The sequence below is a fragment of the Salvelinus namaycush genome, unplaced genomic scaffold (genome assembly GCF_016432855.1).
Source record: "Salvelinus namaycush isolate Seneca unplaced genomic scaffold, SaNama_1.0 Scaffold1931, whole genome shotgun sequence".
Classification (NCBI taxonomy): domain Eukaryota; kingdom Metazoa; phylum Chordata; class Actinopteri; order Salmoniformes; family Salmonidae; genus Salvelinus; species Salvelinus namaycush.
Window position 1 is genome coordinate 13449 of NW_024058710.1, and position 26552 is coordinate 40000.

Sequence of the window (26552 nt, forward strand, 5' to 3'; positions counted from 1 at the left end):
ATCTGTAAAAGTTTGTGAGTGTTTTTGGTGACAAGCCAAATTTCTTCAGCCTCCTGAGGTTGAAGAGGTGCTGTTGCGCCTTCTTCACCACGCTGTCTGTGTGGGTGGACCATTTCAGTTCATCAGTGATGTGTACGCAGAGGAACTTGAAGCTTTCCACCTTCTCCACTGCGGTCCTGTCGATGGGGGGGGGGGGGTCCTCTGCTGTTTCCTGAAGTCCACGATCATCTCCTTTGTTGACGTTGAGTGAGAGGTTATTTTCCAGGAAACACACTCCCAGAGCTCTCATATATTTAGATCATACAGGGCTCTCTCTCTCTCTCTCTCTCTCTCTCTCTCTCTCTCTCTCTCTCTCTCTCTCTCTCTCTCTCTCTCTCTCTCTCTCTCTGTGTGTCTCTGTCTCTCTCTCTCTCTCTCTCCCTCTTTCCCTCCCTCTCTCTTTCTCTCTCTCTCTCTGTCTCTCTCTCTCTCTCTCTCTCTCTCTCTCTCTCTCTCTCTCTCTCTCTCTCTCTCTCTCTCTCACTAAAATTCAGATTGCTTTATTGGCATGAAATACAATTAGTAGATATTACCATAGTAATATAATGGTACTGTAATTCAGTAAATACATTTTAATGCAAATATCTCGCTCTCATTTCAATTACATTTTCAGTTCAAGGGGCTTTATTGGCATGTTAACATTACCAAAGCAAGTGAAATAGATCATGAACAAAAGGTAAATAAACAATAAAAATGAACAGTGAACATTACACTCACAGAAGTTCCAAAAGAATGAAGACATTTCAACTGTCATTATGTGTATATATACAGTGTTGTAACGAGGCTTCTGTCGCTTTCTCTCATTTCTCTCCTCTCTCCTTTCTCTCCACTCCTCCTCCCTCTTCCTCTCGCTCTCCACTCCTCCTCCCTCTTCCTCTCGCTCTCCACCCCTCCTCCCTCTTCCTCTCGCTCTCCACTCCTCCTCCCTCTTCCTCTCCACTCCTCCTCCCTCTTCCTCTCACTCTCCACCCTTCCTCCCTCTTCCTCTCGCTCTCCACCCCTCCTCCCTCTTCCTCTCGCTCTCCACCCCTCCTCCCTCTTCCTCTCGCTCTCCACTCCTCCTCCCTCTTCCTCTCGCTCTCCACTCCTCCTCCCTCTTCCTCTCGCTCTCCACCCCCTCCTCCCTCTTCCCCTCGCTCTCCACCCCCTCCTTCCTCTTCCTCTCGCTCTCCACCCCCTCCTCCCTCTTCCTCTCGCTCTCCACCCCCTCCTCCCTCTTCCTCTCGCTCTCCACCCCCTCCTCCCTCTTCCTCTCGCTCTCCACTCCTCCTCCCTCTTCCTCTCGCTCTCCACTCCTCTTCCCTCTTCCTCTCGCTCTCCACCCCCTCCTCCCTCTTCCTCTCGCTCTCCACCCCCTCCTCCCTCTTCCTCTCGCTCTCCACCCCTCCTCCCTCTTCCTCTCGCTCTCCACCCCTCCTCCCTCTTCCTCTCGCTCTCCACTCCTCCTCCCTCTTCCTCTCGCTCTCCACCCCCTCCGCCCTCTTCCTCTCGCTCTCCACCCCTCCTCCCTCTTCCTCTCGCTCTCCACCCCCTCCTCCCTCTTCCTCTCGCTCTCCACCCCCCCCTCCCTCTTCCTCTCGCTCTCCACCCCCTCCTCCCTCTTCCTCTCGCTCTCCACCCCCTCCTCCCTCTTCCTCTCGCTCTCCACCCCCTCCTCCCTCTTCCTCTCGCTCTCCACCCCCTCCTCCCTCTTCCTCTCGCTCTCCACCCCTCCTCCCTCTTCCTCTCGCTCTCCACTCCTCCTCCCTCTTCCTCTCGCTCTCCACTCCTCCTCGCTCTCCACTCCTCCTCCCTCTTCCTCTCGCTCTCCACTCCTCTTCCCTCTTCCTCTCGCTCTCCACTCCTCCTCCCTTTTCCTCTCGCTCTCCACTCCTCCTCCCTTTTCCTCTCGCTCTCCACTCCTCCTCCCTCTTCCTCTCGCTCTCCACTCCTCCTCGCTCTCCACTCCTCCTCCCTCTTCCTCTCGCTCTCCACTCCTCTTCCCTCTTCTTCTCGCTCTCCACTCCTCCTCCCTCTTCCTCTCGCTCTCCACCCCCTCCTAGCCGTTACTCTGTTCTGCTGTGCGGAGTTCATGCAGGTGTCTGCAATGGGAATCCATCACGGCTCTGTACTGTAGGCCAGTTTCCGGCTTCCCTCAGTCTCAGTGGTAACTGCTCTCCGGCAGGGCCCTGCTGGCTCCACACTGCAGCAGAACGGACTACCGGCAGGGCCCTGCTGGCTCCACACTGCAGCAGAACAGACTACCGGCAGGGCCCTGCTGGCTCCACACTGCAGCAGAGCAGACTACCGGCAGGGCCCTGCTGGCTCCACACTGCAGCAGAGCAGACTACCGGCAGGGCCCTGCTGGCTCCACACTGCAGCAGAGCAGACTACCGGCAGGGCCCTGCTGGCTCCACACTGCAGCAGAGCAGACTACCGGCAGGGCCCTGCTGGCTCCACACTGCAGCAGAACAGACTACCGGCAGGGCCCTGCTGGCTCCACACTGCAGCAGAGCAGACTACCGGCAGGGCCCTGCTGGCTCCACACTGCAGCAGAGCAGACTACCGGCAGGGCCCTGCTGGCTCCACACTGCAGCAGAGCAGACTACCGGCAGGGCCCTGCTGGCTCCACACTGCAGCAGAGCAGACTACCGGCAGGGCCCTGTTGGCTCCACACTGCAGCAGAACAGACTACCGACAGGGCCCTGCTGGTTCCACACTGCAGCAGAACAGACTACCGGCAGGGCCCTGCTGGTTCCACACTGCAGCAGACAGACTACCGGCAGGGCCCTGCTGGCTCCACACTGCAGCAGAGCAGACTACCGGCAGGGCCCTGCTGGCTCCACACTGCAGCAGAGCAGACTACCGGCAGGGCCCTGCTGGCTCCACACTGCAGCAGAACAGACTACCGGCAGGGCCCTGCTGGTTCCACACTGCAGCAGACAGACTACCGACAGGGCCCTGCTGGTTCCACACTGCAGCAGACAGACTACCGGCAGGGCCCTGTTGGCTCCACACTGCAGCAGACAGACTACCGGCAGGGCCCTGCTGGCTCCACACTGCAGCAGACAGACTACCAGCAGGGCCCTGTTGGCTCCGCACTGCAGCAGAGCAGACTACCGGCAGGGCCCTGCTGGCTCCACACTGCAGCAGAGCAGACTACCGGCAGGGCCCTGCTGGCTCCACACTGCAGCAGAGCAGACTACCGGCAGGGCCCTGCTGGCTCCACACTGCAGCAGAGCAGACTACCGGCAGGGCCCTGCTGGCTCCACACTGCAGCAGAACAGACTACCGGCAGGGCCCTGTTGGCTCCGCACTGCAGCAGAGCAGACTACCGGCAGGGCCCTGCTGGCTCCACACTGCAGCAGACAGACTACCGACAGGGCCCTGCTGGCTCCACACTGCAGCAGACAGACTACCTGCAGGGCCCTGAAACCATCCGTCTGACTAGAGGAGAAATATGAGTTTCGTCATCGTAATGTTGGAGGGCTTGTAAGGTTTCTCCAACACACCTGTCTCTAGGTGTTCACGAATCTCTCTCTCTCTCTTAATTAAAATTGGATTCGTTTTCCAATCCTTTGTGGGTCTGTGTAATCTGAGGGAAATGTCTCCTAATATGGTCGTATAAGTAATTATCTTTTTGTTTTCTCATGATTTGGTCTCTGCCCTTTTTCTCTCTCTTCCCCTATTTCTCTCGGGTTCTCTCATTCTCTCGCTCTAGTAGAGGCTGATGTAGATTAGAGGAACATGGGCAGAATGAATAATTAACGTATTTCATTGATGTCTGCTCTCTGTGCTCTCTTTCTCTTCTGCTCTCTCTCTGTCGCTTTCTGTCACTCTCTGTCGCTCTCGCTCTCTGTCTCACTTTCCCTGCCTTCTTAATAAGACAATGTTTTCTCCCTAGACCGTGAGTTTTTAGAGGACAGAGAGGGAGAGAGAGAGAGAGTTGTCTATGTTGGGGGCGATCAGTATCGTCTAGATTAATATATACGTGTTGTATGATAAACACCACGACTATGCAGTACTTACGTAAACATGCTTTAAAGTACTTCCGGTGGTTGGTCCTTTAAAAGTTGCAGTGTACAGCGGCACAGCTTGGTGCTGCTGAACTCTATGGCACGTTATTTCAGTTTTAACCACTGGTACAATTAATGCTGGTTAGTGCTAGTTTGACCACCAGGGGGCATCTTTGAGAAGCATTTGATAGCCTTCAGTAGTGGCTGTACTAGAGAATTTAAAACCTTTTTTTTGTAAGAACATAGTATATGGGACTGATTTTTAAGAAATGTTGCTTAATTAATTTGTTTACTATTATGGTGTTTCTATATCAAGAAAAGCGGAAAACCCTCAGGGATGGAACGGAAAATATGGCGCTGTACGACGTGAAGGTCGGGAGTACAGTGCTGGGCTATTTAGCTAAAGAAATCCCTGTGTTGTGCCGGAGACCGGGGTTCAATTCCCCGACGGGGAGGACGGAGTAGGCTGTCATTGTAAAATAAGAATTTGTTCTTAACTATCTTGCCTAGTTAAATAAAGGTTACACTAAGAGCATAACATTTTTACACCCTAATTTTCTAATTCTAGTCTAACCAATACCCAAACGGAGATTAAGTGAAAATAATCTCATCAGGACCAGTCCCCAAGCTTGTCTCAGAGCAGCATGAAACGGTGCTGAAATAGCTGTAGGCTTTTGCTTCTAACTTTTTATTCTATTTAAATAAATAAGACCTACACCACTTTTAACAGCACATTACTCAACACTACTGAGACTCATGTCGTCTACGGTAGGCCTACAGAATATCGAAAAATATGACGTGACTCTCCGCCAATAATTACATATAGAGGATTGGAGGATTCTAAATTAAAACCAAAAGTTGCCTCATGGGTCTCCCGGTGGCGGCCGGCACGGGTATCGAACCTGCATCTATTTGCACTGAGGAGCCCCCGTCCACTTGGGGAGCCCCCGTCCACTGGGGGAGCCCCCGTCCACTGGGGGAGCCCCCATCCACTGGGGGAGCCCCCGTCCACTGGGGGAGCCCCCGTCTACTGGGGGAGCCCCCGTCTACTCCGGAGCCCCCATCCACTGGGGGAGCCCCCGTCCACTTGGGGAGCCCCCATCCACTGGGGGAGCCCCCGTCCACTGGGGGAGCCCCCGTCCACTGGGGGAGCCCCCGTCCACTGGAAGAGCCCCCGCCTACTCCGGAGCCCCCGTCCACTGGGGGAGCCCCCGTCCACTGGGGGAGCCCCCGTCTACTGGGGGAGCCCCCGTCTACTGGGGGAGCCCCCGTCCACTGGGGGAGCCCCCGTCCACTGGGGGAGCCCCCGTCTACTGGGGGAGCCCCCGTCCACTGGGGGAGCCCCCGTCTACTCCGGAGCCCCCGTCCACTGGGGGAGCCCCCGTCCACTGGGGGAGCCCCCGTCCACTGGGGGAGCCCCCGTCCACTGGGGGAGCCCCCGTCTACTCCGGAGCCCCCGTCCACTGGGGGAGCCCCCGTCCACTGGGGGAGCCCCCGTCCACTGGGGGAGCCCCCGTCTACTGGGGGAGCCCCCGTCTACTGGGGGAGCCCCCGTCCACTGGGGGAGCCCCCGTCTACTCCGGAGCCCCCGTCCACTGGGGGAGCCCCCGTCTACTGGGGGAGCCCCCGTCCACTGGGGGAGCCCCCGTCCACTGGGGGAGCCCCCGTCCACTGGGGGAGCCCCCGTCCACTGGGGGAGCCCCCGTCTACTCCGGAGCCCCCATCCACTGGGGGAGCCCCCGTCCACTGGGGGAGCCCCCGTCCACTGGGGGAGCCCCCATCCACTCGGGAGCCGCCATCCACTGGGGGAGCCGCCATCCACAAAGTATAAAAATACAGAGAGGTGTTGGTAAAGGTATATTGTCCTGCTAACAGCCCATAATGGGCTATTATAATACTGTACATGGTGTCCAGGTCAGGATAACCAAAACATGTATTTATTAAAGTACTTATTTGTTTTGATCCAAAGCCATGAATGAGTGAGTCACTCAGCGTTATGTAGGTACCGAGGCTATATGACCGTGCCATCAACTTGATAATATATAACGATATTTTGGAGGTTAATTCGTTTTCAAAAAATTGAAAGTGAGCTATTTTGTCATCTGAATAAATGGCAAAATAATATTTATAAAGGCAAAAATATTTATTTCTGTTTTTAGAGGGAGAGAAACTATGAGCCAATTGTGCGCCGCCCTATGAGACTCCCAATCACGGTCAGATGTGATGCATCATAATAATACTTAGTTTCTAACTAAGAAATATAATTCTCCTCCTTCTAATCCAGCTACCTGCTAATAGCCATAATGGCGCTGTACAACGTGACCGTGTGTGTTTGAAAGAGTATTTTCCAGTAAGCAACGATTTGTTTACCTTCATTAACTTTGTTCCAATAGGTCAGTAATTCAGTGATATTTATTCCTGTAGTAATTCGTTATGCATCCTAAATAAACATCGGCATTTTGAAAGAGTATTTTTTATCATTATTTTATTAACGAAAGCATTAAGATGCCATTATTAGTTACATTTGTTTTAGTTTTTAGTTTTAGTATGAGTTACATCCCTAGTCAGCGCCAATATTAGTGCGATGCCCGTTAGTGTTGCTCTGTACTACCCAGTGTGGCGTGGTGGGGGTCCACCCCCCCTCTTCCTCCTCCTCCCTTCCTCATGGGCTAGGTCCGTCTTTTGTGCGCGTATCGCTTTGTTTAAAAAAATAACTATATTTTGGAGACGTTAACGTAAAATGAGCGAGGAAGAAGGCCGTTCTCGAACCTGGGGCGAGACATTGTTACTAATATGTAAATAAAGCCAGTTTGTCATTTAGAACTATTTCTGTTATTTCTGAAAACAGAAACCTACAGTCCATCTCGTGGGTCTCCCAGTCGAGGCCGGCACGGGTATTGAACCAGCATCTGTGGCAACACAGCTCGCACTGCTACGCACTGTCTTAGACCGTCGCACCACTCAGGCGCTGTATAACGTGAGTGGCCTACACTAAAACAGTAAGAGCAAAAATAATCCTAATTAAAAACATCAGTGTAACAGTTTTAGTAAGTAATACTGAAGTCGTGCACAATTATCAGTTTCTATTGAGGTTTATGTCGCCCATTCATTGCCAGTTGGAGACACAGTAGGACCCAAAAGCATAATCAGTGCTCTAACTCCCCCTTGTGGTGGTCTGGAGCAATGACATGGTGACGCAGGGTACCGTATTAAACTACAAATTACCTGCAGAATAATCACAACTTTTAGTGGAGCAACCACTGTACAGTGCATTCGGAAAGTAGGGTCTGAATACTTACGTAATCTATATCTAATATTTAATTTTATAAATTTCTTTGTCATTATGGAGTATTGTGTGTAGATTGATGAGGGAGAAAAACGACAACAATTGAATCCATTTTAGAATAAGAAGTATGCATAAATCACACAGATAAAACCAGGTCTCTGGTTTCCCATGAGCCAGTGTGTTTTGTCTCTGGGTTGTTTTTGTGGTAGCAGGGCGGCACGCGAGGAGACGTCGCCTGTTTCTCTCCTCTGTTTTCCCCTCTTTCTGTTCCCTTATACTCGTCTCAGACGTGTCAGCCTCAAGGAGAGGGGGAAGAGTTAGAGCGTTACGCCGACCGACTCGTGTGGCTTTTAGAAGTCTGTTGTTTATATCCGACATATTCCCCTTTTAGAACATATTTTTGTTGTTATTTATTGTTTGGCTGAGGATATTCCAAATGGCATCCTATTCCCTTTATAGTGCACTACTTTTGACCAGGGTCTATAGGGCTGTAGTGCACTACTTTTGACCAGGGTCTATAGGGCTGTAGTGCACTACTTTTGACCAGGGTCTATAGGGCTGTAGTGCACTTCTTTTGACCAGGGTTTATAGGGCATAGGGTGCCATTGAGGACACAATCTATTGCTTCCTAGCTGAGTTTCTTTCTGTTTCGAGGCAGCTGTAGTTTTCTCTGATTTATGCTAAGATATTACCACTGAAGGCTTCTGCTCTGTTCTGTTCTACTCTGTTCTGTTCTGTTCTATTCTACTCTGTTCTGTTCTACTCTGTTCTGTTCTACTCTGTTCTGTTCTACTCTGTTCTGTTCTACTCTGTTCTGTTCTGTTCTGTTCTACTCTGTTCTGTTCTGTTCTATTCTACTCTGTTCTGTTCTACTCTGTTCTGTTCTACTCTGTTCTGTTCTGTTCTGTTCTACTCTGTTCTGTTCTGTTCTGTTCTACTCTGTTCTGTTCTATTCTACTCTGTTCTGTTCTGTTCTGTTCTACTCTGTTCTGTTCTACTCTGTTCTACTCTGTTCTGTTCTACTCTGTTCTGTTCTGTTCTACTCTGTTCTGTTCTACTCTGTTCTGTTCTACTCTGTTCTGTTCTGTTCTACTCTGTTCTGTTCTGTTCTACTCTGTTCTGTTCTGTTCTACTCTGGTCTGTTCTGCTCTACTCTGGTCTACTCTGTTCTGTTCTACTCTGTTCTGTTCTACTCTGTTCTGTTCTACTCTGTTCTGTTCTACTCTGTTCTGTTCTACTCTGTTCTGTTCTACTCTGGTCTGTTCTGTTCTACTCTACTCTGTTCTGTTCTACTCTGTTCTGTTCTACTCTGTTCTGTTCTGCTCTGTTCTGTTCTACTCTGTTCTGCTCTGTTCTATTCTACTCTGTTCTGTTCTGTTCTATTCTACTCTGTTCTGTTCTGTTGTGTTGTGTTCTACTCTGTTCTGTTCTGTTCTGTTGTGTTCTACTCTGTTCTGTTCTACTCTGTTCTGTTCTACTCTGTTCTGTTCTACTCTGTTCTGTTCTACTCTGTTCTGCTCTGTTCTACTCTGTTCTGTTCTACTCTGTTCTGTTCTGTTCTACTCTGTTCTGCTCTACTCTGTTCTGTTCTACTCTGTTCTGTTCTACTCTGTTCTGTTCTGTTCTGTTCTACTCTGTTCTGTTCTACTCTGTTCTGTTCTACTCTGTTCTGTTCTACTCTGTTCTGTTCTACTCTGTTCTGTTCTGTTCTGTTCTGTTCTACTCTGTTCTGTTCTACTCTGTTCTGTTCTGTTCTACTCTGTTCTGTTCTACTCTGTTCTGTTCTACTCTGTTCTGTTCTACTCTGTTCTGTTCTACTCTGTTCTGTTCTACTCTGTTCTGTTCTACTCTGTTCTGTTCTACTCTGTTCTACTCTGTTCTGTTCTACTCTGTTCTGTTCTGTTCTGTTCTGTTCTACTCTGTTCTGTTCTACTCTGTTCTGTTCTGTTCTACTCTGTTCTGTTCTACTCTGTTCTGTTCTACTCTGTTCTGTTCTACTCTGTTCTGTTCTACTCTGTTCTGTTCTACTCTGTTCTGTTCTACTCTGTTCTGTTCTACTCTGTTCTGTTCTACTCTGTTCTGCTCTGTTCTATTCTACTCTGTTCTGTTCTGTTCTACTCTGTTCTGTTCTACTCTGTTCTGTTCTACTCTGTTCTGTTCTGTTGTGTTGTGTTCTACTCTGTTCTGTTCTGTTGTGTTCTACTCTGTTCTGTTCTACTCTGTTCTGTTCTACTCTGTTCTGCTCTGTTCTACTCTGTTCTGCTCTGTTCTGCTCTGTTCTACTCTGTTCTGTTCTGTTCTACTCTGTTCTGCTCTGTTCTACTCTGTTCTGTTCTGTTCTACTCTGTTCTGTTCTACTCTGTTCTGTTCTGCTCTGTTCTGCTCTGTTCTACTCTGTTCTGTTCTACTCTGTTCTGCTCTGTTCTACTCTGTTCTGCTCTGTTCTACTCTGTTCTGCTCTGTTCTACTCTGTTCTGTTCTGTTCTGTTCTACTCTGTTCTGCTCTGTTCTACTCTGTTCTGTTCTGTTCTACTCTGTTCTGTTCTGCTCTGTTCTGCTCTGTTCTACTCTGTTCTGTTCTACTCTGTTCTGCTCTGTTCTACTCTGTTCTGTTCTACTCTGTTCTACTCTGTTCTGTTCTACTCTGTTCTACTCTGTTCTGTTCTACTCTGTTCTGTTCTGTTCTACTCTGTTCTGTTCTACTCTGTTCTGTTCTGTTCTACTCTGTTCTGTTCTACTCTGTTCTGTTCTACTCTGTTCTACTCTGTTCTGTTCTGTTCTACTCTGTTCTGTTCTGTTCTACTCTGTTCTGTTCTACTCTGTTCTGTTCTGTTCTACTCTGTTCTACTCTGTTCTGTTCTACTCTGTTCTACTCTGTTCTGTTCTACTCTGTTCTGTTCTACTCTGTTCTGTTCTACTCTGGTCTGTTCTACTCTGGTCTGTTCTGTTCTACTCTGGTCTGTTCTGTTCTGTTCTGCTCTGGTCTGTTCTGTTCTGTTCTGTTCTACTCTGGTCTGTTCTGTTCTGTTATACTCTGTTCTGTTCTACTCTGTTCTGCTCTACTCTGTTCTGTTCTGTTCTACTCTGGTCTGTTCTGTTCTGTTCTGCTCTGGTCTGTTTTGTTCTGTTCTGTTCTACTCTGGTCTGTTCTGTTCTGTTCTGTTATACTCTGTTCTGTTCTGTTCTGTTCTGTTCTACTCTGTTCTGCTCTGTTCTACTCTGTTCTGTTCTGTTCTACTCTGTTCTGTTCTGCTCTGTTCTGCTCTGTTCTACTCTGTTCTGTTCTACTCTGTTCTGCTCTGTTCTACTCTGTTCTACTCTGTTCTGTTCTACTCTGTTCTGTTCTGCTCTGCTCTGTTCTGTTCTACTCTGTTCTGTTCTACTCTGTTCTGTTCTGTTCTACTCTGTTCTGTTCTGTTCTACTCTGTTCTACTCTGTTCTGTTCTACTCTGTTCTACTCTGTTCTGTTCTACTCTGTTCTGTTCTACTCTGGTCTGTTCTACTCTGGTCTGTTCTGTTCTGTTCTGTTCTGTTCTGTTCTACTCTGGTCTGTTCTGTTCTGTTCTACTCTGGTCTGTTCTGCTCTGTTCTGTTCTGTTCTGTTCTGCTCTGGTCTGTTCTGTTCTACTCTGTTCTGCTCTGGTCTGTTCTGTTCTGTTCTGCTCTGGTCTGTTCTACTCTGGTCTGTTCTGTTCTGTTCTGTTCTACTCTGTTCTACTCTGTTCTGTTCTACTCTGTTCTGTTCTACTCTGGTCTGTTCTGCTCTGTTCTGCTCTGTTCTGTTCTGTTCTGTTCTGTTCTACTCTGTTCTACTCTGTTCTGTTCTACTCTGTTCTGTTCTACTCTGGTCTGTTCTGCTCTGTTCTGCTCTGTTCTGTTCTGTTCTACTCTGTTCTGTTCTGTTCTGTTCTACTCTGTTCTGTTCTACTCTGGTCTGTTCTGTTCTACTCTGTTCTGTTCTGTTCTACTCTGGTCTGTTCTACTCTGTTCTGTTCTACTCTGTTCTGTTCAAATCAAATCATGTTTATTTTATAAAGTCCTTCGTACATCAGCTGATATCTCGAAGTGCTGTACAGAAACCCAGCCTAAAACCCCAAACAGCAAGCAATGCAGGTGTAGAAGCATCTGTTCTACTCTGTTCTGCTCTATTCTGTTCTGCTCTATTCTACTCTGTTCTGTTCTACTCTGTTCTACTTCTGTTATGTTCTACTCTATTCTACTCTGTTCTGCTCTGTTCTGTTCTACTCTGTTCTACTTCTGTTCTGTTCTACTTCTGTTCTGTTCTACTCTGTTCTGTTCTCTTCTGATCTGTTTAGGTAACTGGCTGTTACCAAGTGAAGTGTCTGTTTGGAGTTACCGTAGTTGGTTTTATCAGGATGAGTTACCGTAGTTGGTACAATCAGGATGAGTTACCGTAGTTGGTATTATCAGGATGAGTTACCGTAGTTGGTATTATCAGGATGAGTTACCGTAGTTGGTATTATCAGGATGAGTTACCGTAGTTGGTATTATCAGGATGAGTTACCGTAGTTGGTATTATCAGGATGAGTTACCGTAGTTGGTATAATCAGGATGAGCTACCGTAGTTGGTATTATCAGGATGAGTTACCGTAGTTGGTATTATCAGGATGAGTTACCGTAGTTGGTATTATCAGGATGAGTTACCGTAGTTGGTATTATCAGGATGAGTTACCGTAGTTGGTATTATCAGGATGAGTTACCGTAGTTGGTATTATCAGGATGAGTTACCGTAGTTGGTATTATCAGGATGAGTTACCGTAGTTGGTATAATCAGGATGAGTTACCGTAGTTGGTATAATCAGGATGAGTTACCGTAGTTGGTATGATCAGGATGAGTTACCGTAGTTGGTATGATCAGGATGAGTTACCGTAGTTGGTATGATCAGGATGAGTTACCGTAGTTGGTATTATCAGGATGAGTTACCGTAGTTGGTATGCTCAGGATGAGTTACCGTAGTTGGTATGCTCAGGATGAGTTACCGTAGTTGGTATGCTCAGGATGAGTTACCGTAGTTGGCATGCTCAGGATGAGTTACCGTAGTTGGTATGATCAGGATGAGTTACCGTAGTTGGTATGATCAGGATGAGTTACCGTAGTTGGTATTATCAGGATGAGTTACCGTAGTTGGTATTATCAGGATGAGTTACCGTAGTTGGTATAATCAGGATGAGTTACCGTAGTTGGTATTATCAGGATGAGTTACCGTAGTTGGTATAATCAGGATGAGTTACCGTAGTTGGTATAATCAGGATGAGTTACCGTAGTTGGTATAATCAGGATGAGTTACCGTAGTTGGTATTATCAGGATGAGTTACCGTAGTTGGTATAATCAGGATGAGTTACCGTAGTTGGTATGATCAGGATGAGTTACCGTAGTTGGTATGATCAGGATGAGTTACCGTAGTTGGTATGATCAGGATGAGCTACCGTAGTTGGTATGCTCAGGATGAGTTACCGTAGTTGGTATAATCAGGATGAGTTACCGTAGTTGGTATAATCAGGATGAGTTACCGTAGTTGGTATTATCAGGATGAGTTACCGTAGTTGGTATGATCAGGATGAGTTACCGTAGTTGGTATGATCAGGATGAGTTACCGTAGTTGGTATGATCAGGATGAGTTACCGTAGTTGGTATTATCAGGATGAGCTACCGTAGTTGGTATTATCAGGATGATGTTAACAAACTTTCTCTCTCTCTCCCCCTCCCAGTGTGGATGAGAGAGGCAATTTGGGGGTGATCCCCTGGGATGAGCGGAGACACAGGGAGATGGACTGGTGTGAAGAGGACCAGTGCAGGTAGGACACATTGCACCACTGTGGCCTTGGCCAATGACCAGAAGGTAAAATTATTCTCAGTTATTTAATCAATCATAAGTGCCATTACTCTGGTATTATAGCTGTATGTTGGTGTGCCTGTGTTCCTCCTCTCCCAGGACGGTATTGGATCAAAACCTACCGGACCATGCCCACTTCCTGTATGAGGATGCTCCTGATTGGCTGCGGTTCCGTACGGCCACGCCCCCTATGGACCTGCTGACTGACTGGTACCTGAGCCGTGCCCAGGACATAGACTCCTGTTCTAGACAGGTACTATATCTCCCTACTTGGGGAATGGTTTTACTGTCGCACACGCTGCCTCCTATAAGAACCAGGGGAATGGTTTTACTGTCGCACACGCTGCCTCCTATAAGAACCAGGGGAATGGTTTTACTGTCGCACACGCTGCCTCCTATAAGAACCAGGGGAATGGTTTTACTGTCGCACACGCTGCCTCCTATAAGAACCAGGGGAAGGGTTTTACTGTCGCACACGCTGCCTCCTATAAGAACCACCAGATACTCCCTCTAGCCCATGTCTATACCAGGTACTCCCTCTAGCCCATGTCTATACCAGGTACTCCCTCTAGCCCATGTCTATACCAGGTACTCCCTCTAGCCCATGTCTATACCAGATACTCCCTCTAGTCCATGTCTATACCAGATACTCCCTCTAGTCCATGTCTATACCAGGTACTCCCTCTAGCCCATGTCTATACCAGGTACTCCCTCTAGCCCATGTCTATACCAGGTACTCCCTCTAGCCCATGTCTATACCACGTACTCCCTCTAGTCCATGTCTATACCAGATACTCCCTCTAGTCTATGTCTATACCAGATACTCCCTCTAGCCCATGTCTATACCAGATACTCCCTCTAGTCCATGTCTATACCAGATACTCCCTCTAGCCCATGTCTATACCAGATACTCCCTCTAGTCCATGTCTATACCAGATACTCCCTCTAGTCCATGTCTATACCAGATACTCCCTCTAGTCCATGTCTATACCAGATACTCCCTCTAGCCCATGTCTATACCAAATACTCCCTCTAGTCCAGGTCTATACCAGATACTCCCTCTAGTCCAGGTCTATACCAGATACTCCCTCTAGCCCATGTCTATACCAGATACTCCCTCTAGTCCATGTCTATACCAGATACTCCCTCTAGTCCATGTCTATACCAGGTACTCCCTCTAGCCCATGTCTATACCAGGTACTCCCTCTAGCCCATGTCTATACCAGGTACTCCCTCTAGTCCATGTCTATACCAGTTACTCCCTCTAGTCCATGTCTATACCAGGTACTCCCTCTAGCCCATGTCTATACCAGGTACTCCCTCTAGCCCATGTCTATACCAGGTACTCCCTCTAGTCCATGTCTATACCAGATACTCCCTCTAGTCCATGTCTATACCAGTTACTCCCTCTAGTCCATGTCTATACCAGGTACTCCCTCTAGCCCATGTCTATACCAGGTACTCCCTCTAGCCCAGGTCTATACCAGATACTCCCTCTAGCCCAGGTCTATACCAGATACTCCCTCTAGCCCAGGTCTATACCAGATACTCCCTCTAGCCCATGTCTATACCAGATACTCCCTCTAGCCCATGTCTATACCAGATACTCCCTCTAGCCCATGTCTATACCAGGTACTCCCTCTAGCCCATATCTATACCAGGTACTCCCTCTAGCCCATGTCTATACCAGATACTCCCTCTAGTCCATGTCTATACCAGATACTCCCTCTAGTCCATGTCTATACCAGGTACTCCCTCTAGCCCATGTCTATACCAGGTACTCCCTCTAGCCCATGTCTATACCAGGTACTCCCTCTAGCACATGTCTATACCAGGTACTCCCTCTAGTCCATGTCTATACCAGGTACTCCCTCTAGCCCATGTCTATACCAGGTACTCCCTCTAGCCCATGTCTATACCAGGTACTCCCTCTAGCCCATGTCTATACCAGGTACTCCCTCTAGCCCATGTCTATACCAGGTACTCCCTCTAGCCCATGTCTATACCAGGTACTCCCTCTAGCCCATGTCTATACCAGGTACTCCCTCTAGCCCATGTCTATACCAGGTACTCCCTCTAGCCCATGTCTATACCAGATACTCCCTCTAGCCCATGTCTATACCAGGTACTCCCCCTAGCCCATGTCTATACCAGATACTCCCTCTAGTCCATGTCTATACCAGGTACTCCCTCTAGCACATGTCTATACCAGATACTCCCTCTAGTCCATGTCTATACCAGGTACTCCCTCTAGTCCATGTCTATACCAGGTACTCCCTCTAGCCCATGTCTATACCAGGTACTCCCTCTAGCCCATGTCTATACCAGGTACTCCCTCTAGCCCATGTCTATACCAGGTACTCCCTCTAGCCCATGTCTATACCAGGTACTCCCTCTAGTCCATGTCTATACCAGGTACTCTCTCTAGCCCATGTCTATACCAGGTACTCCCTCTAGCCCATGTCTATACCAGGTACTCCCTCTAGCCCATGTCTATACCAGGTACTCCCTCTAGCCCATGTCTATACCAGGTACTCCCTCTAGCCCATGTCTATACCAGGTACTCCCTCTAGCCCATGTCTATACCAGGTACTCCCTCTAGCCCATGTCTATACCAGGTACTCCCTCTAGCCCATGTCTATACCAGATACTCCCTCTAGTCCATGTCTATACCAGGTACTCCCTCTAGCCCATGTCTATACCAGGTACTCCCTCTAGTCCATGTCTATACCAGGTACTCCCTCTAGCCCATGTCTATACCAGGTACTCCCTCTAGCCCATGTCTATACCAGATACTCCCTCTAGCCCATGTCTATACCAGGTACTCCCTCTAGTCCATGTCTATACCAGGTACTCCCTCTAGCCCATGTCTATACCAGGTACTCCCTCTAGCCCATGTCTATACCAGGTACTCCCTCTAGCCCATGTCTATACCAGGTACTCCCTCTAGCCCATGTCTATACCAGGTACTCCCTCTAGCCCATGTCTATACCAGGTACTCCCTCTAGCCCATGTCTATACCAGATACTCCCTCTAGCCCATGTCTATACCAGGTACTCCCTCTAGCCCATGTCTATACCAGATACTCCCTCTAGCCCATGTCTATACCAGATACTCCCTCTAGTCCATGTCTATACCAGATACTCCCTCTAGCCCATGTCTATACCAGGTACTCCCTCTAGCCCATGTCTATACCAGATACTCCCTCTAGCCCAGGTCTATACCAGATACTCCCTCTAGCCCATGTCTATACCAGGTACTCCCTCTAGCCCATGTCTATACCAGATACTCCCTCTAGTCCATGTCTATACCAGATACTCCCTCTAGCCCATGTCTATACCAGATACTCCCTCTAGCCCATGTCTATACCAGGTACTCCCTCTAGCCCATGTCTATACCAGGTACTCCCTCTAGCCCATGTCTATACCAGGTACTCCCTCTAGCCCATGTCTATACCAGATACTCCCTCTAGCCCATGTCTATACCAGATACTCCCTCTAGCCCATGTCTATACCAGATACTCCCTCTAGCCCATGTCTATACCAGATACTCCCTCTAGCCCATGTCTATACCAGATACTCCCTCTAGCCCATGTCTATACCAGATACTCCCTCTAGTCCATGTCTATACCAGGTACTCCCTCTAGCCCATGTCTATACCAGATACTCCCTCTAGCCCATGTCTATACCAGATACTCCCTCTAGCCCATGTCTATACCAGATATTCCCTCTAGCCCATGTCTATACCAGATACTCCCTCTAGCCCATGTCTATACCAGATACTCCCTCTAGTCCATGTCTATACCAGATACTCCCTCTAGCCCATGTCTATACCAGATACTCCCTCTAGCCCATGTCTATACCAGATACTCCCTCTAGTCCATGTCTATACCAGATACTCCCTCTAGCCCATGTCTATACCAGATACTCCCTCTAGTCCATGTCTATACCAGATACTCCCTCTAGCCCATGTCTATACCAGATACTCCCTCTAGCCCATGTCTATACCAGATACTCCCTCTAGCCCATGTCTATACCAGATACTCCCTCTAGTCCATGTCTATACCAGATACTCCCTCTAGCCCATGTCTATACCAGATACTCCCTCTAGCCCATGTCTATACCAGATACTCCCTCTAGCCCATGTCTATACCAGATACTCCCTCTAGCCCATGTCTATACCAGGTACTCCCTCTAGCCCATGTCTATACCAGATACTCCCTCTAGTCCATGTCTATACCAGATACTCCCTCTAGCCCATGTCTATACCAGGTACTCCCTCTAGCCCATGTCTATACCAGATACTCCCTCTAGTCCATGTCTATACCAGATACTCCCTCTAGCCCATGTCTATACCAGGTACTCCCTCTAGCCCATGTCTATACCAGGTACTCCCTCTAGCCCATGTCTATACCAGATACTCCCTCTAGCCCATGTCTATACCAGATATTCCCTCTAGCCCATGTCTATACCAGATACTCCCTCTAGCCCATGTCTATACCAGATACTCCCTCTAGCCCATGTCTATACCAGATACTCCCTCTAGCCCATGTCTATACCAGATACTCCCTCTAGCCCATGTCTATACCAGATACTCCCTCTAGCCCATGTCTATACCAGATACTCCCTCTAGCCCATGTCTATACCAGATACCCCCTCTAGCCCATGTCTATACCAGGTACTCCCTCTAGCCCATGTCTATACCAGGTACTCCCTCTAGCCCAGGTCTATACCAGATACTCCCTCTAGCCCAGGTCTATACCAGATACTCCCTCTAGTCCATGTCTATACCAGATACTCCCTCTAGCCCATGTCTATACCAGGTACTCCCTCTAGCCCATGTCTATACCAGATACTCCCTCTAGTCCATGTCTATACCAGGTACTCCCTCTAGCCCATGTCTATACCAGATACTCCCTCTAGCCCATGTCTATACCAGGTACTCCCTCTAGTCCATGTCTATACCAGATACTCCCTCTAGCCCATGTCTATACCAGGTACTCCCTCTATTCCATGTCTATACCAGGTACTCCCTCTAGTCCATGTCTATACCAGATACTCCCTCTAGCCCATGTCTATACCAGATACTCCCTCTAGTCCATGTCTATACCAGATACTCCCTCTAGCCCATGTCTATACCAGATACTCCCTCTAGTCCATGTCTATACCAGATACTCCCTCTAGCCCATGTCTATACCAGGTACTCCCTCTAGTCCATGTCTATACCAGGTACTCCCTCTAGTCCATGTCTATACCAGATACTCCCTCTAGCCCATGTCTATACCAGATACTCCCTCTAGTCCATGTCTATACCAGATACTCCCTCTAGCCCATGTCTATACCAGATACTCCCTCTAGTCCATGTCTATACCAGGTACTCCCTCTATTCCATGTCTATACCAGATACTCCCTCTAGTCCATGTCTATACCAGATACTCCCTCTAGCCCATGTCTATACCAGATACTCCCTCTAGTCCATGTCTATACCAGATACTCCCTCTAGCCCATGTCTATACCAGATACTCCCTCTAGTCCATGTCTATACCAGATACTCCCTCTAGCCCATGTCTATACCAGATACTCCCTCTAGTCCATGTCTATACCAGATACTCCCTCTAGTCCATGTCTATACCAGATACTCCCTCTAGTCCATGTCTATACCAGATACTCCCTCTAGCCCATGTCTATACCAGATACTCCCTCTAGTCCATGTCTATACCAGGTACTGAATCATAGCTCACTTTAGTGGAATGCTGCCTTTGAGTAACTTCCTGACCATGCAAGTGTTATGTTCTCTGATTGGATGTCCTGTCTGTCCGTCAGGTGGACTGTGCACTGTCATTGGTGCGTCTGGGGAAGGAGCGGGATATCCCGGGGTTGGAGCGGCTGTGTGATGACCTGGTAACCATGGAGACGTTGGTGTACGAGACGGCGTGCGAGCTCAGCCTGACACTAAGAGACTTGCAGCAGCTCAGTGACATCGACAAGCTCCGCCTCCTCATGAAGAACGTATGTACATGCCGTGTGTGTCTGTGTGTGTGTTGTGTGTGTTGTGTGTGTGTGTGTTGTGTGTGTGTTGTGTGTGTGTGTGTGTGTGTGTGTTGTGTGTGTGTGTGTGTGTGTTGTGTGTGTGTTGTGTGTGTGTTGTGTGTGTGTTGTGTGTGTGTGTGTGTGTGTTGTGTGTGTGTTGTGTGTGTGTTGTGTGTGTGTGTTGTGTGTGTGTGTCCAGTCTTTGAGTAGGAGACTTCTAAATGGTTTCCGACTCCTGGTACCCAAATCAACCTCTGGACACTAGACTGGATCAACCTCTGGCTCCTAGACCCTAGACTGGATCAACCTCTGGCCCCTAGACCCTAGACTGGATCAACCTCTGGCCCCTAGACACTAGACTGGATCAACCTCTAGCCCCTAGACACTAAACTGGATCAACCTCTGGCCCCTAGCCCCTAGACTGGATCAACCTCTGGCCCCTAGACACTAGACTGGATCAACCTCTGGCTCCTAGACACTAGACTGGCTCAACCTCTGGCCCCTAGACACTAGACTGGCTCAATCTCTGGCTCCTAGACACTAGACTGGCTCAACCGCTGGCCCCTAGACACTAGACTGGCTCAACCTCTGGACACTAGACTGGATCAACCTCTGGCTCCTAGACCCTAGACTGGATCAACCTCTGGCCCCTAGACCCTAGACTAGATCAACCTCTGGCCCCTAGACACTAGACTGGATCAACCTCTGGCCCCTAGACACTAGACTGGATCAACCTCTGGCCCCTAGACACTAGACTGGCTCAACCTCTGGCTCCTAGACCCTAGACTGGATCAACCTCTGGCCCCTAGACCCTAGACTGGATCAACCTCTGGCCCCTAGACACTAGACTGGATCAACCTCTGGCCCCTAGACACTAGACTGGAACAACCTCTAGCCCCTAGACACTAGACTGGATCAACCTCTGGCCCCTAGCCCCTAGACTGGATCAACCTCTGGCCCCTAGACACTAGACTGGCTCAACCTCTGGCTCCTAGACCCTAGACTGGATCAACCTCTGGCCCCTAGACCCTAGACTGGATCAACCTCTGGCCCCTAGACACTAGACTGGATCAACCTCTGGCCCCTAGACACTAGACTGGCTCAACCTCTGGCCCCTAGACACTAGACTGGGTCAACCTCTGGCCCCTAGACACTAGACTGGATCAACCTCTAGACACTAGACTGGATCAACCTCTGGCCCCTAGACACTAGACTGGAACAACCTCTAGCCCCTAGACTGGATCAACCTCTGGCCCCTAGCCCCTAGACTGGATCAACCTCTGGCCCCTAGACACTAGACTGGATCAACCTCTGGCTCCTAGACACTAGACTGGCTCAACCTCTGGCCCCTAGACACTAGACTGGCTCAACCTCTGGACACTAGACTGGATCAACCTCTGGCTCCTAGACCCTAGACTGGATCAACCTCTGGCCCCTAGACCCTAGACTAGATCAACCTCTGGCCCCTAGACACTAGACTGGATCAACCTCTGGCCCCTAGACACTAGACTGGATCAACCTCTGGCCCCTAGACACTAGACTGGCTCAACCTCTGGCTCCTAGACCCTAGACTGGATCAACCTCTGGCCCCTAGACACTAGACTGGATCAACCTCTGGCCCCTAGAAACTAGACTGGATCAACCTCTGGACACTAGACTGGATCAACCTCTGGCCCCTAGACACTAGCCTGGCTCAACCTCTGGCCCCTAGACACTAGACTGGATCAACCTCTGGCCCCTAGACACTAGACTGGATCAACCTCTGGACACTAGTCTGGATCAACCTCTGGCCCCTGGCCCCTAGACTGTATTAACCTCTGGCCCCTAGACACTAGACTGGATCAACCTCTGGCCCCTAGACACTAGACTGGATCAACCTCTACCCCCTAGACCCTAGACTGGATCAACCTCTGGCTCCTAGACACTAGACTGGATCAACCTCTGGCCCCTAGACACTAGACTGGATCAACCTCTGGCCCCTAGACACTAGACTGGATCAACCTTTGGACACTAGACTGGATCAACCTCTGGACACGACTGGATCAACCTCTGGCCCCTAGACACTAGACTGGCTCAACCTCTGGCCCCTAGACACTAGACTGGATCAACCTCTGGCCCCTGGCTTCTAGACTGTATCAACCTCTGGCCCCTAGACACTAGACTGGATCAACCTCTGGCCCCTAGACACTAGACTGGCTCAACCTCTGGCCCCTAGACACTAGACTGGATCAACCTCTGGCCCCTGGCCCCTAGACTGTATCAACCTCTGGCCCCTAGACACTAGACTGGATCAACCTCTGGCCCTTAGACACTAGACTGGATCAACCTCTACCCCCTAGACACTAGACTGGATCAACCTCTGGCTCCTAGACCCTAGACTGGATCAACCTCTGGCTCCTAGACACTAGACTGGATCAACCTCTGGCCCCTAGACACTAGACTGGATCAACCTCTGGCCCCTAGACACTAGACTGGATCAACCTCTAGCCCCTAGACACTAGACTGGATCAGCCCCTAGACACTAGACTGTATCAACCTCTAGCCCCTAGACACTAGACTGGATCAACCTCTGGCCCCTAGACACTAGACTGTATCAAGCCCTAGACACTAGACTGGATCAACCTCTAGCCCCTAGACACTAGACTGGATCAACCTCTGGCCCCGAGACACTAGACTGGATCAACCTCTGGCCCCTAGACACTAGACTGGATCAACCTCTGGCCCCTAGACACTAGACTGTATCAACCTCTGGCCCCTAGACTGGATCAACTTCTAGCCCCTAGACACTAGACTGGATCTGGATAGAGTGGACATGGAAAAGCAATCAACTTTATTTTAGCTCTCCAACCTTCCCCAGTCCTCTCAGATCTGCAGAGGAGCATATAATTCACTACCGCAGACCCAGAGAGCTGTGGTCTAAAGTAGTGCGCTACCGTAGACCCATAGAACTGTGGTCTAAAGTAGTGCACTACCGTAGACCCATAGAGCTGTGGTCTAAAGTAGTGCACTACCGTAGACCCATAGAGCTGTGGTCTAAAGTAGTGCACTACCGTAGACCCATAGAGCTGTGGTCTAAAGTAGTGCACTACCGTAGACCCAGAGAGCTGTGGTCTAAAGTAGTGCGCTACCGTAGACCCATAGAGCTGTGGTCTAAAGTAGTGCACTACCGTAGACCCATAGAGCTGTGGTCTAAAGTAGTGTGCTACCGTAGACCCATAGAGCTGTGGTCTAAAGTAGTGCACTACCGTAGACCCATAGAGCTGTGGTCTAAAGTAGTGCACTACCGTAGACCCATAGAGCTGTGGTCTAAAGTAGTGCACTACCGTAGAGCCATAGAGCTGTGGTCTAAAGTAGTGCACTACCGTAGACCCATAGAGCTGTGGTCTAAAGTAGTGCACTACCGTAGAGCCATAGAGCTGTGGTCTAAAGTAGTGCACTACCGTAGACCCATAGAGCTGTGGTCTAAAGTAGTGCACTACCGTAGACCCAGAGAGCTGTGGTCTAAAGTAGTGCACTACCGTAGACCCATAGAGCTGTGGTCTAAAGTAGTGCACTACCGTAGACCCATAGAGCTGTGGTCTAAAGTAGTGCACTACCGTAGACCCATAGAGCTGTGGTCTAAAGTAGTGCACTACTGTAGAGCCATAGAGCTGTGGTCTAAAGTAGTGCACTATCGTAGACCCATAGAGCTGTGGTCTAAAGTAGTGCACTACCGTAGACCCATAGAGCTGTGGTCTAAAGTAGTGCACTACCGTAGACCCATAGAGCTGTGGTCTAAAGTAGTGCACTACCGTAGACCCATAGAGCTGTGGTCTAAAGTAGTGCACTACCGTAGACCCATAGAGCTGTGGTCTAAAGTAGTGCACTACCGTAGACCCATAGAGCTGTGGTCTAAAGTAGTGCACTACCGTAGACCCATAGAGCTGTGGTCTAAAGTAGTGCACTACCGTAGACCCATAGAGCTGTGGTCTAAAGTAGTGTGCTACCGTAGACCCATAGAGCTGTGGTCTAAAGTAGTGCACTACCGTAGACCCATAGAGCTGTGGTCTAAAGTAGTGCACTACCGTAGACCCATAGAGCTGTGGTCTAAAGTAGTGCACTACCGTAGACCCATAGAGCTGTGGTCTAAAGTAGTGTGCTACCGTAGACCCAGAGAGCTGTGGTCTAAAGTAGTGCGCTACCGTAGACCCATAGAGCTGTGGTCTAAAGTAGTGCACTACCGTAGACCCAGAGAGCTGTGGTCTAAAGTAGTGCACTACCGTAGACCCATAGAGCTGTGGTCTAAAGTAGTGCACTACCGTAGACCCAGAGAGCTGTGGTCTAAAGTAGTGCACTACCGTAGACCCATAGAGCTGTGGTCTAAAGTAGTGCACTACCGTAGACCCATAGAGCTGTGGTCTAAAGTAGTGCACTACCGTAGACCCATAGAGCTGTGGTCTAAAGTAGTGCACTACTGTAGAGCCATAGAGCTGTGGTCTAAAGTAGTGCACTACCGTAGACCCATAGAGCTGTGGTCTAAAGTAGTGCACTACTGTAGACCCATAGAGCTGTGGTCTAAAGTAGTGCACTACCGTAGACCCATAGAGCTGTGGTCTAAAGTAGTGCACTACCGTAGACCCATAGAGCTGTGGTCTAAAGTAGTGCACTACCGTAGACCCATAGAGCTGTGGTCTAAAGTAGTGCACTACCGTAGACCCATAGAGCTGTGGTCTAAAGTAGTGCACTACCGTAGACCCATAGAGCTGTGGTCTAAAGTAGTGCACTACCGTAGACCCATAGAGCTGTGGTCTAAAGTAGTGCGCTACCGTAGACCCATAGAGCTGTGGTCTAAAGTAGTGCACTACCGTAGACCCATAGAGCTGTGGTCTAAAGTAGTGCACTACCGTAGACCCATAGAGCTGTGGTCTAAAGTAGTGCACTACCGTAGACCCATAGAGCTGTGGTCTAAAGTAGTTCACTACCGTAGACCCATAGAGCTGTGGTCTAAAGTAGTTCACTACCGTAGACCCATAGAGCTCTGGTTTTAAGTAGTGCTCTATAAAGGGAATAGGGTGCCATTTGTGACTCAGACTGACTTCCTGTGCGTCGGTCTTTGTCTTCCCCCTCCAGTCCAGTGCAGAGTGCTATGTTAAAGATGTGTTCCAGTGGATGGTTCCTTTCCTGCACCGCTGTGAGAAACAGATCGGGGGCGCTAGCGAGGCCCTGCTGAGAGAATATCTGGTGACCCTCTCTCGGCAAGACCTGTCTCTACCCCTGGCCGTCTTCCAACACTCCAGACCTGACGTTAGTGTACACACACACACACACACACACACACACACACACACACACACACACACACACACACCACACCACACCACACCACACCACACCACACCACACCACACACACACACACATTGTCCTTAGCAGTACCATAAAGGGTGAAGGTTTTTCAACCGGGGGGCCTGCGGAGGTACTGCAGGAGGTCCATAATAAACAATATATCTATATATACAGTGGGGCAAAAAAGTATTTAGTCAGCCACCAATTGTGCAAGTTCTCCCACTTAAAAAGATGAGAGAGGCCTGTAATTTTCATCATAGGTACACTTCAACTATGACAAACAAAATTAGGAAAAAACATTGTATGATTTTTAATTAATTTATTTGCAAATTATGGTGGAAGATAAGTATTTGGTCAATAACAAAAGTTTATCTCAATACTTTGTTATATACCCTTTGTTTGCAATGACAGAGGTCAAACGTTTTCTGTAAGTCTTCACAAGGTTTTCACACACTGTTGCTGGTATTTTGGCCCATTCCTCCATGCAGATCTCCTCTAGAGCAGTGATGTTTTGGGGCTGTTGCTGGGCAACACGGACTTTCAACTCCCTCCAAAGATTTTCTATGGGGTTGAGATCTGGAGACTGGCTAGGCCACTCCAGGACCTTGAAATGCTTCTTACGAAGCCACTCCTTCGTTGCCCGGGCGGTGTGTTTGGGATCATTGTCATGCTGAAAGACCCAGCCACGTTTCATCTTCAATGCCCTTGCTGATGGTAGGCTTTGTTACTTTGGTCCCAGCTCTCTGCAGGTCATTCACTAGGTCCCCCCGTGTGGTTCTGGGATTTTTGCTCACCGTTCTTGTGATCATTTTGACCCCACGGGGTGAGATCTTGCGTGGAGCCCCAGATCGAGGGAGATTATCAGTGGTCTTGTATGTCTTCCATTTCCTAATAATTTCTCCCACAGTTGATTTCTTCAAACCAAGCTGCTTACCTATTGCAGATTCAGTCTTCCCAGCCTGGTGCAGGTCTACAATTTTGTTTCTGGTGTCCTTTGACAGCTCTTTGGTCTTGGCCATAGTGGAGTTTGGAGTGTGACTGTTTGAGGTTGTGGACAGGTGTCTTTTATACTGATAACAAGTTCAAACAGGTGCCATTAATACAGGTAACGAGTGGAGGACAGAGGAGCCTCTTAAATAAGAAGTTACAGGTCTGTGAGAGCCAGAAATCTTGCTTGTTTGTAGGTGACCAAATACTTATTTTCCACCATAATTTGCAAATAAATTCATTAAAAATCCTACAATGTGATTTTCTGGATTTTCTCATTTTGTCTGTCATAGTTGAAGTGTACCTATGATGAAAATTACAGGCCTCTCTCATCTTTTTAAGTGGGAGAACTTGCACAATTGGTGGCTGACTAAATACTTTTTTGCCCCTCTGTATATACACACATACATACACACATACATACACGCACACATACACACACACATACACACATACATACAGTCAACAGTTTGGACACAGCTACTCATTCCAGGTTTTTTCTTTATATTTACTATTTTCTACATTGTAGAATAATATTGAAGACATTAAAACTATGAAGTAACACATATAGAATCATGTAGTAACCAAAAAAGTGTGTAACAAATCAAAATGTTATATTTTACATTATTCAAAGTAGCCACCCTTTGCCTTAATGACAGCTTTGCACACTCTCTTGGCATTCTCTCAACCAGCTTCATGTGGAATGCTTTCCAACAGTTTTGAAGGAGTTCCCTCATTTGCTACTTTTCCTTCACTCTGCGGTCCAACTCATCTCAAACCATCTCAATTGGGTTGAGGTCGGGTGATTGTGGAGGCCAGGTCATCTGATGCAGCACTCCATCACTCTCCTTCTTGGTCAAATAGCCCTTACACAGCCTGGAGGTGTATTGGGTCATTGTCCTGTTGAAAAACAAATGACAGTCCCACTAAGCGCAAACCAGATGCGATGGCGTATCGCCGTAGAATGATGTGGTAGCCATGCTGGTTAAGTGTGCCTTGAATTCTAAATAAATCACTGACAGTGTCACCTACAAGG

The 26552-nt window shown here is 48.7% G+C and overlaps 1 protein-coding gene across 1 annotated transcript in view; it reads left to right on the plus strand.

The window, feature by feature from the left end:
- Positions 1-26552, plus strand: part of LOC120037856 (neuroblastoma-amplified sequence-like) — a gene marked incomplete at both ends in the record, with an annotated part of 40858 nt that overhangs the window by 7419 nt on the left and 6887 nt on the right. The window contains 4 exons of the mRNA XM_038983824.1: positions 13052-13138; positions 13276-13429; positions 18999-19184; positions 24315-24488. Of these exons, the coding sequence (XP_038839752.1) occupies positions 13052-13138; positions 13276-13429; positions 18999-19184; positions 24315-24488 (601 nt within the window). The remainder of the gene's footprint in view (positions 1-13051; positions 13139-13275; positions 13430-18998; positions 19185-24314; positions 24489-26552) is intronic.